We start from the raw sequence: 17,836 nt of genomic DNA, 5'->3' as shown, positions 1-17,836 counted from the left end.
CAAGTATAACCTTAGTTAGTGAAATGAAATTAGATAAGACACTAAAATTGGAAAGATAAGTTACTAATGCCCTTGTAGACACATTAGGATGTTTTGGAAGCAAGAGAGATGAAAAATTAGCAATCGCCTTCGCCGGGAATCGAACCACGGACCTCTGAAATACCGGCCCAGCGTGCAGAACCACTAAACCACGAAGGCGCGCCAAGAAGGCGGGAGATATACCTTCTAAATTTCCCCTTTTAAAGGGCGACTGGGGTTTTTAGAGGACCCTAGAGGACCCATTCGCCAAATCCTGGGTGTGAAGAAACCTCATCCAACACCCTTTTAGTTCGGGCTCCACTGTAGAGACATTAGGATGTTTTGGAAGCAAGAGAGATGAAAAACTAGCAATCGCCTTCGCCGGGAATCGAACCACGGACCTCTGAAATACCGGCTCAGTGTGCTGACCACTACACCACGAAGCCACGCCAAGAAGGTGAGAGAAATACCTTATACCCTAAACTGGTTACTTTAATCTACATTAATTTAGAGTATGCTGAATTAAGGGAAGAAGTCAAAATTATGGTCTAGTTTATGCACTTTAAAGGTTTCACGACCCTGATTTTTTTTTTAATTTAAAAAGAAACGTTACTGTCTCCGAAAACCTAAATGCGATGTAACGTCAACCAAACACTATTCTCCACTGCGTACACACATATATGCCAGAAAGGTGATAGGCTAGTAATTTATTCTGTTTTCTTGCTTACATTAGTACATATTCGTTAAACTTTAAGCCAACTATTGGTTTTCTTTACTGCAAAATCTATTAATTGCCTGCTCTAGAAAATGCGTGTTTTGTATAGTATTTGTTTAAATAATTGCATAACTAGATGCACAAAGAAAAACTGAATGGTATTCACACTGCTGACGTATATATCCATTAGCACTTTTACAAAGTATCACACACTGTACTTCCCCTAACATGTGAAGCAAGTATTATATATAACACTTCGCTCCCCCCTACGTACGTCATCCAAAATAAGACGCTAGAAGTTAGCAGCCATTTTTCTGCATGTTTTCAGAGGGACAGCTTTACATCGCCAAAAGTCAGTTTTTTGTTTCTTTTGTTACAACTTTTTCTTGGTCTTAGCAAGACCCACTGAGTTGTTCTTTTCTCAATTTTATTTTATTTTATATTGATTATTAACTACAGGTTTTCTTACAGTTTTATAAAATCTATTTTTTAAAAATAAAATTGTTAATCTTTAAGCTTGCAGGCCCAGCCCGAATGTATTTGTATTTTTAGGACTAATAGCTCATCGCTATTTATTTCGTTTTGATTTTAATTTTAGACTAGATTTAGAAAGTTTGATTTTGATTAACATATTTTAACACCTTAATGTGTCATTCTGAGCGGACGCGTCGGGAAATTGGAACAGAGAATTGAGACTATTAAAATTTCCAAGACACTTTGTCAAAAAAATTTTTTAGCGAAAAAGTTTCAATTGTCTGTTTCGGCGAAACGCGTAATGGGGTTAGCTTGATTCGACGTTCAAATAAATGAAATTTCCCTTGAAAAGCCTGTTTGGATGTCGAATTGGGCTAATTTACCATTTTCCGCTTACTTTTTAACTTTTTCTGTTTTTTTTAATTTTATTGTATTTATGTTTTACATGTCTAATGATTTGCTTTTCATGTGTATTAATTTTTGAAAACGTCTTAAACCTTTTGGAGCAGCAGCTCTTGGTAACTTTTAGGCGAGCTTTCTACAATTTTTATTTTTTACTTATTTTGCAGCATATTGCGCAAGATGTTTTCTTGACCAAAATTGGTTTTTCAAAAATTGTTATTACTGCTTTGCTTGATATATATATATATATATATATATATATATATAAAGCGCAGTTTAAGCGCCACTAACTGAATCGTGTAAACGGACAGCGTTAATTACTTGCTTTAAGTCTGGCTTAGATTTCACAAAAGAAATATCGAGACCAAATGATAGGAATTCTTAGGCTAAAATTACTCGCTTTAACTTACTTCATGCAACAAATGTTCCTAGTGCTTTGTAAATAAATACTAAAAGAAAAAAATTCGATTTAATTCAAAAATAAATAGATCGAAGTGTTATTCAAAAGCTTAAATATGGAACTACCCTATGCATTTAAAGAACGATTTCTTTCTCGTACGATCATTTATAATTCGTAACTGCTATAAAAGTAAGCGTTAAATGCACTTATTCCTCACATTCCGCTGGGATTCGCAAAAGGCTGCAAAGTCAAACAAACCTGAAAACAATTGTAATCTTGCAAAAAAACGTGCGCAGTCTATACCTTCTGTATGAATTATATCACTTTTGCTCAGAGCTCTGCGATGGTGAACGTTAATCCTTTTCCTCCACAAAAAGCACCGGCGGCGTGCGAGACATAAACACGCGCAGTTTTTTCCTCCTCGCTCCTAATACAGAAAGTAGCTCTAAAAGAATATAATACGGAGAATAGGAAAGCGTAAGAACAAAGAAAACATCCCGAAAAACAAAAAAGGGGGACGACACGAAGCAAAAGGAAAAGAAAGCCGGATCCCCGGAAAAGGGCTGACGCGGAGGAAGAACGTTCGGAGAGCCCAATTACGACCAGGAGCAACGGCGTTCCCGGATTTGGGAGATTTACGAGCTGAGATAAAATTTAATTCCTGGAGGCAAACGGAAGACAGTAATCGGATTCTAGACTCCGGAAAAGATGACAACTAATTCTGAAGAGGGTCTTCTGGATTTGCACCACCACCTCCCTTCTTTGAGTTCTCCCGCCTTACCCGGAGAGTCTAATTTGTAGTTCAGAGTTTGTGCACATCACCGAGGTAACGCGTACAACGTGCTTCAATGATTCACTCGCAGATACAGGAAAATTCCCCTTAAAAGAGGGTTGTACTATTTTATACTCTTGCAAGGTTACAGCAATTTTATATTCTTACAAAATTAATCAGCGACAGACCTATCGTTGATTAAAAAATACTTAGAGGAAATATAAAGTGCATTAGCTCGGAAGTGATAACCTAGGATGACATAATATTGTGAAATAAAAGGCCTCAAGGCTGGCTTGAAGCAGCCTGCTGGCATATTATTAGTGTGCTAATGCAATTCGGACTAATATTAAAAAGAATAGATTCGGAAGAAAACGGCAAGCGTGCTGAAGTCCATTACAAAACTGAATATATTTAGAACACGAATCGGTGAATCTTTAGATTATGGTAACTTGGCAATTCTTTTGCGAAACTTTGGCGACCAACCCTGCTACAGCAACCTGCTAGTTTGCTAGTTTTTTTTTTTTTTTTTTTTTTTTTTTTTTTTTTTTTTTTTTGACGCCATTTTGTTTTCACGAAGTAAAGGTTTTTTTTTAACTCAACATTTTTTCCAACAATCTGCTAGCCGAATTACGCTTATGCTAGAACTTTTATGGAACAAAAGTGCTTAATCATGACGAAGATTAGGTGCGAAATTGGGAGAAAGTGTAGAATCGCCCACTGCTTGCCGCGTTTTTAAGAATTCCAGATACACGGTATCCATGTACACGTCGACCTATTTTCACTTAAAAAAACATCCCAGAATTGCACAAAAATGGCATTGCGACACTCTTGACTTTATCCATGTACATATCGACCTATTTTCACTTAAAAAGTCAAAGAAAATTGACAAAAATCCAATTCTTCTTACTCTTGTAAAAAGCGCCAAACAAATGAGTGGACGATTCTGCACTTTAGCAGCGAAATTGTTTCTAAGTGCTTATTAGCTAAAATCCCCCATTGGAATTTTCCGGAAAATGTCACAGTACATGTTTCGTGATCTCTCATTTCTCTGAGAAAAAGTAATCTGTGATTCGAACTGTGTACTTCTCAGATTATTGCTAAAGTCCTAGATAGTAACCTTTATCGCCTTACCAAAATATCGCCAAACTACCTGTTACCATATTCTAAAGATTAGCTCACGAATCTTAAAAATATAATATTGTTGCGTTTTTCTCTTCCTGACACCAGTTCGTACGGGGTTCATAGATTTGGAGTGAATAACGACGACACTTGATGAAGTATCGAAACGCACTTTATTTACTAATATTAATCAGATAGCTCCAAATCATTTTACAGTCGTCGAACTGTTATAAACACGCTGACACGTTCAGCGACACAGCCTTCACTTGTCACTTCACTTGTCTCTACCGTTATGGCCTGGCAGGCCATAACGGTAGAGACAGCTTCACTGCAAAGCACCAGAGTACAGCTTCCGACTCTGTTTGGTCTTCTCGGAACTCCACGTACTCTCGAGACTCTCCACGCGATGCATTCGATGATACCCAAGAATATAGCTCTCGTCTCAGCACAGTCTAAGACAAAACTCGACGACCAACTCGGCGCTAGACTTCGAGACACTCGCTCAGTGACTGACTATCAGCTCGCTAGACGAGGCACACACACTAACTGACTGCGAATCAGCAGGGTTTATATAGCTTTCCGCTTGTGTTCGAGAACATTCTGGGCTAAACCGGTTAGAATTCGTTCCAGAAGGTTCTCCTACAGTTTATGGAATATCGCCAATTTTATCGCCAAATGTCGCCCAATGTGGCAACCCTAAAACTGCTTTGCGGGAAAGTCATCTTACCACGCCTGTACATTTCGTAACAATATGTACTTTACAAAATTATTCTAGCACAAAAAATTTTAATTTTCAGTAAGTAAAACTAGAAATTAAAAATTAAAGACTGGATATCTGTTACTATTTTGCTTAAGTGCTAAGATATTTTCATCACGGTAACATAGCATGCGAACATTTTATTTTAAAATTATATATAAAATATATATATAAAGCTTTGCAATATCGTATGTATATCAATATTTGCATCAATTTTATTTGAAGAAATACTTTGTTTAAGAATTTCGGAAATTACTGCCTTATGTCAGATGTCAACTAAAATAATCGATAACCTGTAAATCGATAAATTATCAAATAATATTGAGATAATCATTTCTACTGATGGAAAACTCTTTATGAGGTAAAATTTCACGGTTCATTAAAAATTCTTAGTCTTTCTAAAAATTATTTTTCAGTCGACTACAGGAAGAAATGCTGGGCTGCCCATAGACAAAATTAGCTATAAATCAGTTATAAAAAGTGTATGAATAATTTTCTCTTACAGACAACAAATATGCTTATAGAACAAAATAACATTCTCCACCCTACGTAGTTATTTCTTTACCAAGTTCAAAATCGCTTCATTTTAGTTATATAAATTCGGTCATGTTAAATCACAAGGCCTGGTGAATTAATATTCAAGATCACCATGCAGCAATTATTTTAAATTTTGCTTAAGCTTCATTTAGACACTGTCCTACCTACCCTTTGATCCAAGTCTCATATATTTGCTCAGACCAGAAAGTTTTGAAACTTAATGCACGAGCAAAACCGTTTAAAAACTAGTAAAGGTTAACAAGTGACGCCTTGTAGAATAAAGAACTGGCTTACTATTCGTAAGAGATATCCCAGATCTGTTTGGAAAGAGTTGTTCATTGACGAAAGGCTTCATCGCTTTCTCGAGGTTGGTAAATGCTCCCTTTATAGCGATCAGCTGAGGGTAACCCAGGTGTATCTTGTCCGGGATTTTATTTTAATAATTGTAAATTTCAAGGCAGGTCTCTTTAGCATTATAAAGTACGATGCGTACATAAAGATTTATAATGCTTATTTAGAAATTATTGTCGACAAAAAACAAAAAAAAAAATCGATCTTTTAGCTTGTAAATTCTTGGTTTACTTGTAAGCCATCCGGAATGGGAAAATAAAATGCGTTAAATTTAAAAAAACGTTTACTGTAATCAGAGCAATACCTTGCTGACATTTACGAAATAATTCTTATTGAAGTACCAATTACGTGAACATATTTTTGAGGATAGTTTAAGAAATTTAGTCAAAGATCACATCAGAATATACCTCCAGTTGATATAAAGGGATATGTAAAAATACTAGTTAAAATAATTTATTACAATATTTTGTTATTTAATATATTTTTATAAAGATACATCACTTTAAATTTTATTGATGTAAAGAGTGGAGAATTCTCTAGATCATGGTTTTTAAAAAGTTCAATCAGAAAAATACTGAGGCCCTATGTTTAAATAACGTGTAATTTAATTGCAAATAGATTAAAATAGTGGATATTAAGATTAATTTAAATTAGTTACTATAAAAAGTCAACATATTCATGCAATTTTTTCATTTCAAAACACATTTTCTTAAATTCACATCGCTTAGAAATATGCAAAGTTGTCGCGAAGACTGCAAAGCAAAAATTTAATATTTAATAAAAATAAATATATTAAACTTAGAAACTGCATTAAAAAAATGAAAAAGCAGGAAACTTTTTTACTGAAGTATACTTACCGCGATGTGGTAGTAAAAGGGACGACGATAAAAAACTCTTCTGTTTTCGAGGCCTTCCCTTTTGTCCAGGTGTTTTGACAATAGTCGTAACGGTCCTGGTAGGAAGATCGAGGCTACCATTCGTCCGCTGCTGGTGGAAGTTTGGAAACACTTCTAAACTACACGGTATTTGCAAATTAGAAGTCTGTTGGAAGTTCTGGCAACGAATGTGAGGACAGAGTCTTTCTTCGTCAAGCGCAGAGCTCGACTTCTCGCAGTTTGTCACATCTTCTTCTTCTTTCAAGCATGGCTGTGGACAGAGATATGGCCTTTCATACTGCAGTAGCATCTCGTAATGAACCTTACAATATATGATATCTTCTTTAAGTCCGAAGTATTCGCCTTTCGTTAAAGGCTTGTTACAAGTGGCGCACGTGAAACAATGTAAATGGTACACATGCTCTCTCGCACGCATGACCAGATCACTCGGGGAGATGGAAAGGTGGCACCTCGTGCATCGTTTAACGGAAAACATCCTAGAGATTAAAAAAAAAAATTAAATATCATAAATATTCTATAAATTTTTATTGTTTCACGAATGCGTTTATTTTTTAATTCTATTAAATGGAAATAAAAAAAAAATTATGTAGGATTTCAAAACCAAAGACACCAAGAAATTTAATATTAAAATTTCCATAAAGTTTCTTCATTCAGATACACAGGATTTTAAGGATCATGGTCATCGTCAAATTATAACCACTGCTTCTTCCTTTCCCATTTCTACTGATAAAACTGTCCATGAATCACTCTCGGAATCAATTCACTTTAGGAAATGTGTTCCACTTTAAAGAACTGAAAGCATTCTTTCTATTTGACCTTATGGTATGGTGTAATAATTAGCATATTAAGCTAGTAAACTGAAAGTCTCTGGTTCGTTTCCCTGAGAGAGCACAGTTAGTTTTTCAAGATTTGCTTTCAGAAAATCTAACGGTTTTGTAGACTGTTCGAGATTTATTCGCTACTTCAAAGATTAAATTAGAAGCCCACCAAAATCTTGTTTCGATAATTCTCAGTTTTTGAGCCGAATCACAATCTCGGCTGAAGACGAGATTCAGTACTTGGCAGTGTAATTAAATCACAATATCACCATGAAATTCCGCTATTAATGTAATAATTCTTTTAATAATTAGTAAAATTACCACTAACATTAGCTGTTACATACATCAAAATCATCAAAACTTATTTCCATGATGAAATGTTCTGCGTGAGACATTTTGGAGGAAGGGTAGGCACAAGCTAAGCCAGCGCTTCTGCAGTACCATAGATGATTGAGGTATTGCTTAGCTAACTGTTAAGCTTCTGCCCTGATTTTGAGGTAGAATGCTTCTGCGAAGATCTCTTATGGACTGCTTCTAACGCCGTATAGAAGAATGAATGTCGCAGTAAGCTTATATTTTCACAGAAGTCATATTAAAACACTGACTGCCAAATAGTATTCCTGTAACACTAACTTATACAGAATAATAAATAAAAAGCGATTTTTGTGTTTACCGTCTGATTTTATGGTACGAATTAACGCTTTAATTATGAATTCTAGAAAACAAGTTTACGACAGTGGAAACAATATGAACGTAAATATAAGGGTGTAAAATTCCAAATAATTAATTTAAATGATCATGCAATTTGTTTTCAACGTTTAATTCGTCTAAAGAAAATTCGTTATAAGAAATTTTGATTATTTGAAAACAATTTAATTATTCCCGAACTTTCTTATATCAAGTGTCGATTACATTAATTTATTAGTTGTTGCCAATAAAACATTAGAATACATAGAAATTTCTGCATTAGAATATAGAGAAAATTTTTATAAATTCCACACTAAATCCTGACTTGCATTATGACTGGGGGGGGGAAATCATTATTTGAATTTTCTCAGTCATTGTTGGGCTTAAGAGAAAGAATTTGCTCAAACTGACTGAAAATGAATCCTCATTTTATTCCAGTCAAGAGACAGAAGAAAGGGAAAAAACGTTACCCAGTTTACGAGTTCTTCGAGTACCGGAATATTCAGTCTATCGTTCGCTGAAAATTTACACTTCGGCCCATGTCCTACTTCATGATGAGTTTTAAGCCCTGCAGTTTGAGTAAAACTTTGTTTCTTCAGAAAAAATAAAAAACACTTCTCATCATAAATTGCATGCTTATAAAATGATACACTCCAATGAAGTTCAGCAGTAATCTTAAAGTAAAAAGAAAACTGCAGTTACAACGTTTGGGATACGCTGACGATTGGAGAAAAGAATCTACTCATTGTTTACTTGTTGCACAGATTTTCTCTGATATATCGCGATGAACTTCCAGGATAGGTTGAATTATTATAGAGAAATTCTACTGGGCCTAATCGTACTAATTATAACCAGCATCAGTGATGCTCCTTAAGAAGTGCGAAAATTCAAACGGAAAAATAAAAAGAAAGAAAGAAAGCTCAAAGAAGGAGGGGAAAAAATGATAAGAAGCGTGGAAGACTGAAATATGAATCAGGATAATTTTACGTGAATAAATCACAAATTCTTCTATATTACGTAAATAATTCGTAGAAAACTTTAAATGCGAATTTTCGACAAATCGCGGCCTATCAACAATGAGCACTGGTAGTTCAGACCGGGGTTCGAATCCCGGCAAACGAGCTGGCTGTATGAACGTTTTCGTGATTTTTCCCACGAGTAACAAGTGTACGAGCCAGTTCCCTTAGAAAGTCGGCTACGAAGGCATGCCTTCTCTTAGGCAAATGGCCCTCGAGTGCTTTGCCGTGGTTAAATAAACCAAACCAATCAAGGAGCTAGTTTGAACAGCAAAAATAACCGCCTTAACATTTCGCTATGCAAATATTACAGAGGCTTAGTTAGAAATGAAGGGTATACAACTACAAGAGACACAGGCACAAAAAGAAATGTTTATAAATTAATAAAAATAGTCGTAATAACAGTTCTTCTGAGAACTATAAACATAAAAGATAATCTCGTTAATTATTAATAAAATTGCATTTTGACAGTCATTTTAAGATATGCTTCGCCATGATTAAATAAACCAAACCAAACCTGAAGAGCTGCACTTTTTATGATTTACACTTAACGCTAAACATGCTAACTAAGGACATTTTTCATAGGATAAAATGAAATTTTGTACGCTAATCTACAAAATTAGCGATATCAGACAGTTGAAATTTTAGTTCTTTAATTAATCCGAATTTATATTACACGTCTAGCAATTCTTCGAAAGCTAATGAAAATCCGCAAGTTACACGTGTTGTTCCGAGTTAGCGAAATTCGAATCATAGTGGTTTATCTCAGCAGCTGAAAGTTAGCCATCCTCGCCTCTAATGACCGACCTATCGCGAGAAGTCAAACGATGCAAAATCTGTCGATACCTCTCGTAAATAATATTTAATGAAAAATGAAACAAGAACGAAAAAAGAATTAATCCTTTTCATTTTCCTATTTTCTTCATTGCGACCAAACAAATCACGACAGCTCGCCGATAAACCAAACTCCGGCAATGGCTCTGGGTTACCCAGTCACATATATCACTCCACCAACGACAAGGGCTGAGAGTTAATGTAGTGATTAATAAGCTAGAATTAATTTTTTGCCTCCGCGGGCAAAATAAAGGGGAAGTTACTTAGATGGGAAAAAAAGATGAGAAAAGAAAAAGAAAAGGAAATTGTCCCTAGCTAGTTGAAACATTAATCAAAGCTCCGATCTTTATCAGGAGAAATTTCTTGTCGTAAAGTCTGCTTTCTTTTGAGTGAAAAGAGAGACTAAATCATTAGGAACAAGTTTCAACGCCGAAATTTTGGCTCGTCAGGATTATTATTTATTTTTGCTTCTTTTGCTCGGAGACGCAATCTGTCGGAACAACTAAGCTGAAAGCATCTGGATGAGTTCCAAACAAAAATTATGATAGGACGGTTATTTAAATGTCACTTCGTTAGGTGGTCGCTCGAAGTGGGGATGGGTGTAACAATCGCCACGACTGTAAAGAGATGGATTACCGTGTCCCCACTGCAGACAAACATTTACAATGTTCTAGAAGCAAACGCTTCAAAAAAAATGCTTGTTTTAGCAGTTAATTATTTGTTTTACGTCTGAAGTCCGTTTATTTAAATCCTATAATGATATATAATCATACTGACAAGATGTAAGACCATTAAAGTAGTTAAAATGGAAGCCCAACTGGCTGTAAATGTTTCCATTTTCAAAATGCAGACTTTGCTAACTTTAATGCATTACCCCCCTAAAGTAATGTTTCTGATGTGCATCTCTATGTTCAGTATAAATCTCTAGAGAATATTTACAATAAGAAAGGAATTTTGCTTGCGATATGTAAATTACACTTAACATTGTCTTCTTTTTTATTTACGATTTTATTTCGTGCAGTGAAAATTATTTTCACATAAGGAATGTGAAATGAAGGAGACGAAAATTATTATGCGAAATATTACTTTTTACCAAATGTAAAGAAATTGGGAAATTTATATCACAGAAATAGCCCTAAAATAAGAGAGAAAAGTATCGGTGGAAAATAAAAGAATACCCCTTCAAAAAACAAGGTACCTCCTCATGCATAATAAAGCAGTTTGAACTAAAAAATTCAGAAGTGAACGTTTCTTACGACATTTGCTGAAGTAATGGAGGTTATTAACTAAGTTTTACGTTCAAAATTATCTTTTCATTTTAAAGAAATAATTTAAAAGAAATATTATACTTTGCCCCCCCCCCAAATTGAAATTTTGTTCTTCTTGATAGGTTTGATAGGAACGAAAAAAATAAAAATAAAAATTTTTTAAAAATGCATAATCTTGCTTCACTTTTATTAAATTCCTAAACGTTACACATATTGATATAATTTTTGCTTGTATGTATATGTTACAATCTACATATAAATATTATATTACCAGTGATTCGTTTTATTGAATATGCTTTATCATCACTTCAAGATAAAAACTACTATTGGTCCTGCGAAAGTTAAAAAGTTATTTAGTTAAAGTTTAAGTTATTGGTTTTCAAGGTCTATGGTGACTTTTTTTTAATTCTCGAAATTTCATATTTTCTTATTATTCACAATCTACAAAAGCTTACATTAATTCTATAATCATATTTTAAAGATTATGCGTAAAAGAATTCGGTTTGAAATAATTTTTAACACTCTTCTTAAGCATTTAGTTTTCGCTTGGTGTGTTTCCTAATGTCCTCTCTCAGTAGTAGCTCGAGAACTAAAATGGAATAAATTTCGAATTTTTAATTAGCAATTCACTTAGCAGCAACGAAAAGGTCTAATAATAGATTTAAAATGCAGCGCATTCTTATCCCTTTCTTATCCATTCTTATCCCTTTGTCATAAACTGTCTTCCTGACAAGGCGCACGCTTTGAAAACTGTGTAAAACATCGAAAATGTTAATTGATTTTTAACTTTGCATTTGTTGCAATATTGCGTGTAATTTTATGGTTGTTGCTGAATTCCCGAAGACGCGTTTTTTTTCAAAAATTCCTTTTATCCAGTTAGTATTCGTTTTCGATGCCAACATAATTCAACAGATCAACAAGGTGCGTCATTTAGATTTAAAAAGATACTAAAAAGATTATTAATAGCAGAAGAAGTACCGCATGTGGCTCGGTGAAGTAGGAAATAGTATAATTTATTTATTTGATAACTCGGTTTTCATAATTAAATTACTTCGATCTATTTCTTCGTCAAATATATTACATTTCTTGCGAAGGAAATGCGGCTCTTGTTCGTCTAGCAAACTGAATAATAAATTCTTCCATCTCTAACATGCCACAATGGATTAAAATGATCATAACACACGCTTCTTATTCCAAGCACCGTAATGTTTTATTCCATTTTATGTATTTTTAATCTGGAGAAGGAAATCAATCGATTCCTTATATTTCCAAATTCAACACAGTATTCCTAAAGAGAGGAAGCAAAATTACATTACATACACACACACACACACACACACACATATATATATATATTACTGAAATAAATTAAATTTAAGAATTTAAAATAATGTTTTTCCAAAGAAAAGGTACTGGAACTAGGTTTTATTTTTCTTATACTTTTCATCTTCTGCTAAGAAAATGAAAAATGAATAGAGATGAAGTATACGAAATAGGAATTGCACTTAAATTGTACTATAGAACTATTTAAAACAAGAAACACAGAACTATTTAAACGGACGATTTCCCGGTTTGAGCCAAGATCGTTGTAAAACTGACAAACGAGGAAAGATTTACAATATTTCATCTCAGTGAAAGGTTTTAATAGTTCTCAGTGCCATTTTCTAAGACCCAAACAACGCTTTTTTGTAAAACATTTCAGAAAAAAAATTAAAGATAGAAAATAAATAATTAACCGTTAGAAAATAATAAAAAAGTCTTTCACTTAAAAATTTCGAAAAAATGAACCATAATATAATAGTAATTTTCATTTTTGGAAATATCAATAATTTTTCTAGGTTTCTTCACTTTAAAAACAAGTGATGTACCTGATAAGAAGTAACAAATAAAATTACATTAGCAAGAAGGATCTAGAATTTCTCCTGTAAGAATCGGATGTTAGTCATACGAAGAGAATTCGATAAAAGTATTAACATATTTTAATAGTAGCTTGACATTCTCTATCTACATTAAAATAAAAATCAATATAGCTAAGCTTCTACTCTTTATTGTTGGAGTCCTTTGCTCCAACAATAGTTTACCTTTACTCCTTGAAATAATATAACGTTATATAAAGCGACGTCGTAAGAGGAGTAAGACAATAAATCATATGTTGTATTTCTTAACAGTATGTTTGTATATTTCAACTGAAGAAGTAGAATCAAGGCAGAAGAGAAACACGCCAAAGTAAAACATAAAATTGGGCCCAGCAATAAGACTCCATTTATAACGAGGGCAAACAGGTACAGGTCCCTCTTTATCAGAGGCGAAGAAATTTGAGTAGATTTCTTTGCTCCTGATGAAGAGGCAGTTGTATCTGCTTGCCCTCAAAACCTAAAAATCTTGATTAAAATCTATGCCAAACACAAATTGTTACTTTGCCTAATTTTATGGAGAAGAAGAATCTTTATATTATGCTCTTCTTTGTGTATTAAAATGTAATTAAAAAAAGACACAAACAAGAAATACTTTTAATAATTTTTAAACTAAAATTTTTAAAAGGTAATAGATGATTATCATTCCAAAGAACGTTAGAGTGAAACGTAAATTAAATTGAGATGTTCAAACTATTTGAAGATTAAACGCAAATAAAATTGAGATTTCCAATGATTTGGAGACTTAAACGTAAATAAAATTGAGATGTTGAAACTTGTACTTCTGTTGTACGTGAAACATTTCTGGTCAACATGGCATCAAGAGACCATTACGATGTCAGAGAAGTAGAGTCTTCTTCGCTAGCATGCAATGTAACTAGATCTACTTAAGTGTTCATCTTTGCGGCTTCTCGAAAAAGACGTGAAGATGAACACAACAGGGAAAGGGTGTAAAAGATCCTTTTATTGAACACAATATTTTACAGACAGCAGGGAACTACGTGTTTACAGTCACAACCACTTGAGATGAGAAACGTAAAAGGTAACATAACGCTAAATTTAATACTACGAAAGACTACACAATTCAATTTCACCTAACATGTTGACTCAAAATCTACACCGGCAGGATAATAATTCGAGGGCAAGATTGCGAAGCCGATATTGAGAGTTAACAGCTGGTAAAAAGAACAACGCGTACTCACAGTACCGAAATCATTTTCTGACTAAACTTTTCGTACATCAGTTTAAATATACTCTTTCAGCCTAACTGATTTACTTACTGACGAGAGGAATAAGACAAGACAGAAAAGGCTTATTTTGCGGTTTTGCAGCTGAAGATGGGGGTTCGGTAAAACCATCGAAACTAGTCCTGTGAAAATTTTGATACTATAACGCTGATTTTTGTTGTTTGACTTCTGAATTAGTATTTGTTTGGCGTGTTAATGTGTCTAAATTAACATAACTATAAGTAAAAATAAATAAATCCCTACAAATGAACTATATTCAATAACTGGAGTGTCATACTTTCAGACGAATTCTAATAGCTAGGTAGTTGGATGTAATGCGTATTTTAGTCCATATATTTTCACTGAATCTAACGCTGTCAAACAGAAAATACTTTTAAAAAAATTATAAGGTATTTCTCCCGCTTTCCTAGCGTGCCTTCGTGGTGTAGTGGATCTGCACGCTGGGCCGGTATTCCAGAGGTCCGTGGTTCGATTCCCGGCGAAGGCGGTTGCTAATTTTTTAATTCTCCTGCTTCCAAAAAATATCTAATGTCTCTATAAATTAAAGGTACGTCTATCAGTGTCAGCATATCCAAGATGAATATTATTGCGTTATTAACTACTCTTAATGTCACAGAAATGATATCACTTCAACAAATTCGAGAATAGCGAGTTCGTTAATGGACAGTAATTATTCTGAACAATTTCTGTCACCTGAGGTAAACACTATCTAGTCGGTTTCGGAAACAATACGATATTAATGATACCTACCAGCTAAGCCTAGCAATACTTTAATTAATTGGCATAGTAAGCAAGCATATAGCCCAGAGTATTTCAGTTTAGTTCCTCAATATAATCTGGCATTTCGAGTGAAAAATCCAAGTAATAGTCAGCAACATACCTATCTGTTAAAAAAAAAAAAAAAAAAAAAAATAGTTGCTACCATATGCTATATATTCTCTTGTAGTGCTGAAATATTTTACAATGGACATATATAAAAAAGGAAATAATGCAACAATAGTACTTATAGTAAGTACAAAATTCTTTATTTTCAAAGCAGTGCTTTATTTTCACTGCTATAGATATATGTGCTTTGATGTTATAAAACGACGTAAAATAATTTAGTGAGTTCTTTCATGGCGACTGCCTCTCTTAGATGAATGCTTATGAAATGAAACTAGTATTTCTTAGAATAGAATTGAGCATCGGTACTGAATACCGTCTAAGACAACCACCTTCAGGGAAGATCACAACCGATGGAACTGATCTTAAAATTCCCAATAATAACTATTGTAACTATGTAATTCATTGCGACTACTTCCTTGGATGAATACTTCTGAAACGAAAATAGTATTTCTTAGAATAGAATGGAGCATCGGTCCTGAATATTGTGTAAAACAACGATCTTCACAAGAGAACAAAAATGATGAATCGTGAGTGGTTATCCAGGAAGAATTTACTAAATTTATTTGCACAATCTTAAAAATAATAACAGCAATTTACCTGTAATAATCTTCTTTGCAGTAAATGTGCCCGTCCCTGGAGAAGCACGTCAACTCGGAATCTAGTTGCACTTTGCATTGACAGCACGTAAGGCAGGACACATGCCACTGCCTGTCCACTGCCAACAGGTAATATCTGTCACAGATACTACCCCCGCAACCCGCGCATCGGACAGGGGTTGTAGAAATTGACGGTCGGCCATTTACTGTACTCCTCGAATCTTCAGGGATATAACCCCCTTCGCCACCGCTGCTTCCGCATACAACTAACATGGTGCCACTGTCCAAGATATTCCGTCAAAATACAGGAGTCTTTACATTTCCACCATCTCCGTCTTCTTCGAAGAGAACCATTCTTGAATACTAATGATACCTCTGTGACATTTAAATTCTTTTGTATTAGTTGGCTGGAGGCAGTTCATAGTCTTAAGGATCTGGGGGAAGAAAAAAAAATGGTTTATTACTCAGATTTGTTCGAAAATAGATATTATTCTGAAAATTCGACTAAATTCTCGATGTAATATATGCATTGCGAAGAATTATGTTATCGCCTGAGTATTTTTAACTACTAGACATTTTTATAAAATTGGAAAATGATATTTTATGGGTCTAAAAGCGTATCTCTAAATTAATAAAAAAGGGAGTGAACTTAAAACAAACATAACACGTGTAATCTTCTCTCGTGATTTAACTCGCACTAAAGAATAGTTCAAAAGTGTTTATATGATTTCACAATTTTGCTTAATTGATTGGCATGGTAAATCCTCTCATACATTTACAAGATATGGTTAAAATCAGCGATTCTCAAATTACAATCTTCCTAAATTAAATTTTGTGGTCGTAAAAGCTTTTACATGAATATTTTGCGTCCATTTTAGGAATGATTTGCACGTCCTGGTTAAAGATCCGTTTCAGCACTGAATGGACTCTTCCTCTTCCACATGCGCAGTATTCGTATTTTTATTAATCATCATCCAATGCAGGAGCATTTGTTCGATGGCATGTCAAACTTTCGTGATCCTCGAGAGGGAATTGTAGTATATAGTGGCCTTGGGAAAATATATTGCGTAAAATAACAGAAATTATAAACCTCAAACGGTGCTTCGTAAAAAAATCAGTAAATAAGTAATGAAAACATACAATAAGCTATTTAATTTAATTGAATGAAGAACTAAATTATTTGAGAGCAATAGCTATTGACAGGGACTTTTCACCCAACATTATTAAAAAGAAGTTAAAAAATTCTCATCTCAACACACCAAAAGGCACACTCTTATTTTAGGAGATTATAAAAATTATGTTGTCATTCCCTTCTTTCCATCCATTAACTATAAAGTTGCACGTATTTTGCAGAAATCTAACTTTCGGGTCATTTATTCTCCCATCAATAAAATTCCGAGTTCCATACTCAAGGACCCCATTCCGTATATGAATTCCTGAGGTATTTACAGGATTCTTTGCCAGTGTGGTTTAATTTACATTGGCCAAACTAAGAAAGCCTTAAAATTTCGCGTCAAGGAGCATGGGGCATACGTTAAAAAAAAGGAAACACAGAAATCTTCTGTTGCCCAACGTTGTTGGTCCGAAAATTACGCTTTCAATTTTTCTGCTGCCAAAATTATTCAAAAAACCTCTTTCATTGGTGAACTGGATTTTCTTAAGGCATTTCACATTCAAAGAATCAAGTTCTAGTTAACGACCCTAATTCCAATCCATCTTTGCCTTCAGCCTTTAAAGAAATTATATTTTAGTTCTGGTTTCATCAACAGATGGCGCCAGTAGCTTATCTCCTGTCCAGTCTTTCTTATATTATCATTATATCTTATTTCGTTCATTTGCGCTTTTGCAGCTGAGGATGATGGTTTGGTAAAAACCATCGAAACTAGTCCTGTGAAATTTGAAAATATAACTCTGATTTTTGTTGCAAATTAATATTTGTTCGGTGTGTTATTGTATCTTAATACATTCAGCTGTTAAACTGAATGTAAAAGATCAGGCTGAGAGAATGTGTCATATGCTTGGCTTTTAACATGAACGAGTAATGTTACGGATATTTTACGAGACATACACGCACATTTAAATACCTTAAACTGGCATTTTATTTTGCGAAATGCTAATCACGTGAATTATT

General features: G+C 34.1%; 1 protein-coding gene across 1 annotated transcript in view; it reads right to left on the bottom strand.

The window, feature by feature from the left end:
- LOC118202605 (LIM/homeobox protein Lhx9-like) overlaps positions 1–17,836 on the bottom strand; it is a 111,785-nt gene that overhangs the window by 39,079 nt on the left and 54,870 nt on the right. The window contains exons 2-3 of the mRNA XM_035374782.2: positions 15,707–16,139; positions 6,403–6,917 (exon numbers count right to left, since the gene is read on the bottom strand). Of these exons, the coding sequence (XP_035230673.1) occupies positions 6,403–6,917; positions 15,707–15,978 (787 nt within the window). The 5' untranslated portion in view covers positions 15,979–16,139. The remainder of the gene's footprint in view (positions 1–6,402; positions 6,918–15,706; positions 16,140–17,836) is intronic.

This window comes from Stegodyphus dumicola, chromosome 9 (assembly GCF_044657685.1).
Source record: "Stegodyphus dumicola isolate Sdum_Otavi_A_Nest chromosome 9, ASM4465768v1".
Classification (NCBI taxonomy): Eukaryota; Metazoa; Arthropoda; class Arachnida; order Araneae; family Eresidae; genus Stegodyphus; species Stegodyphus dumicola.
This window is presented reverse-complemented; position numbering and strand designations above follow the sequence as displayed.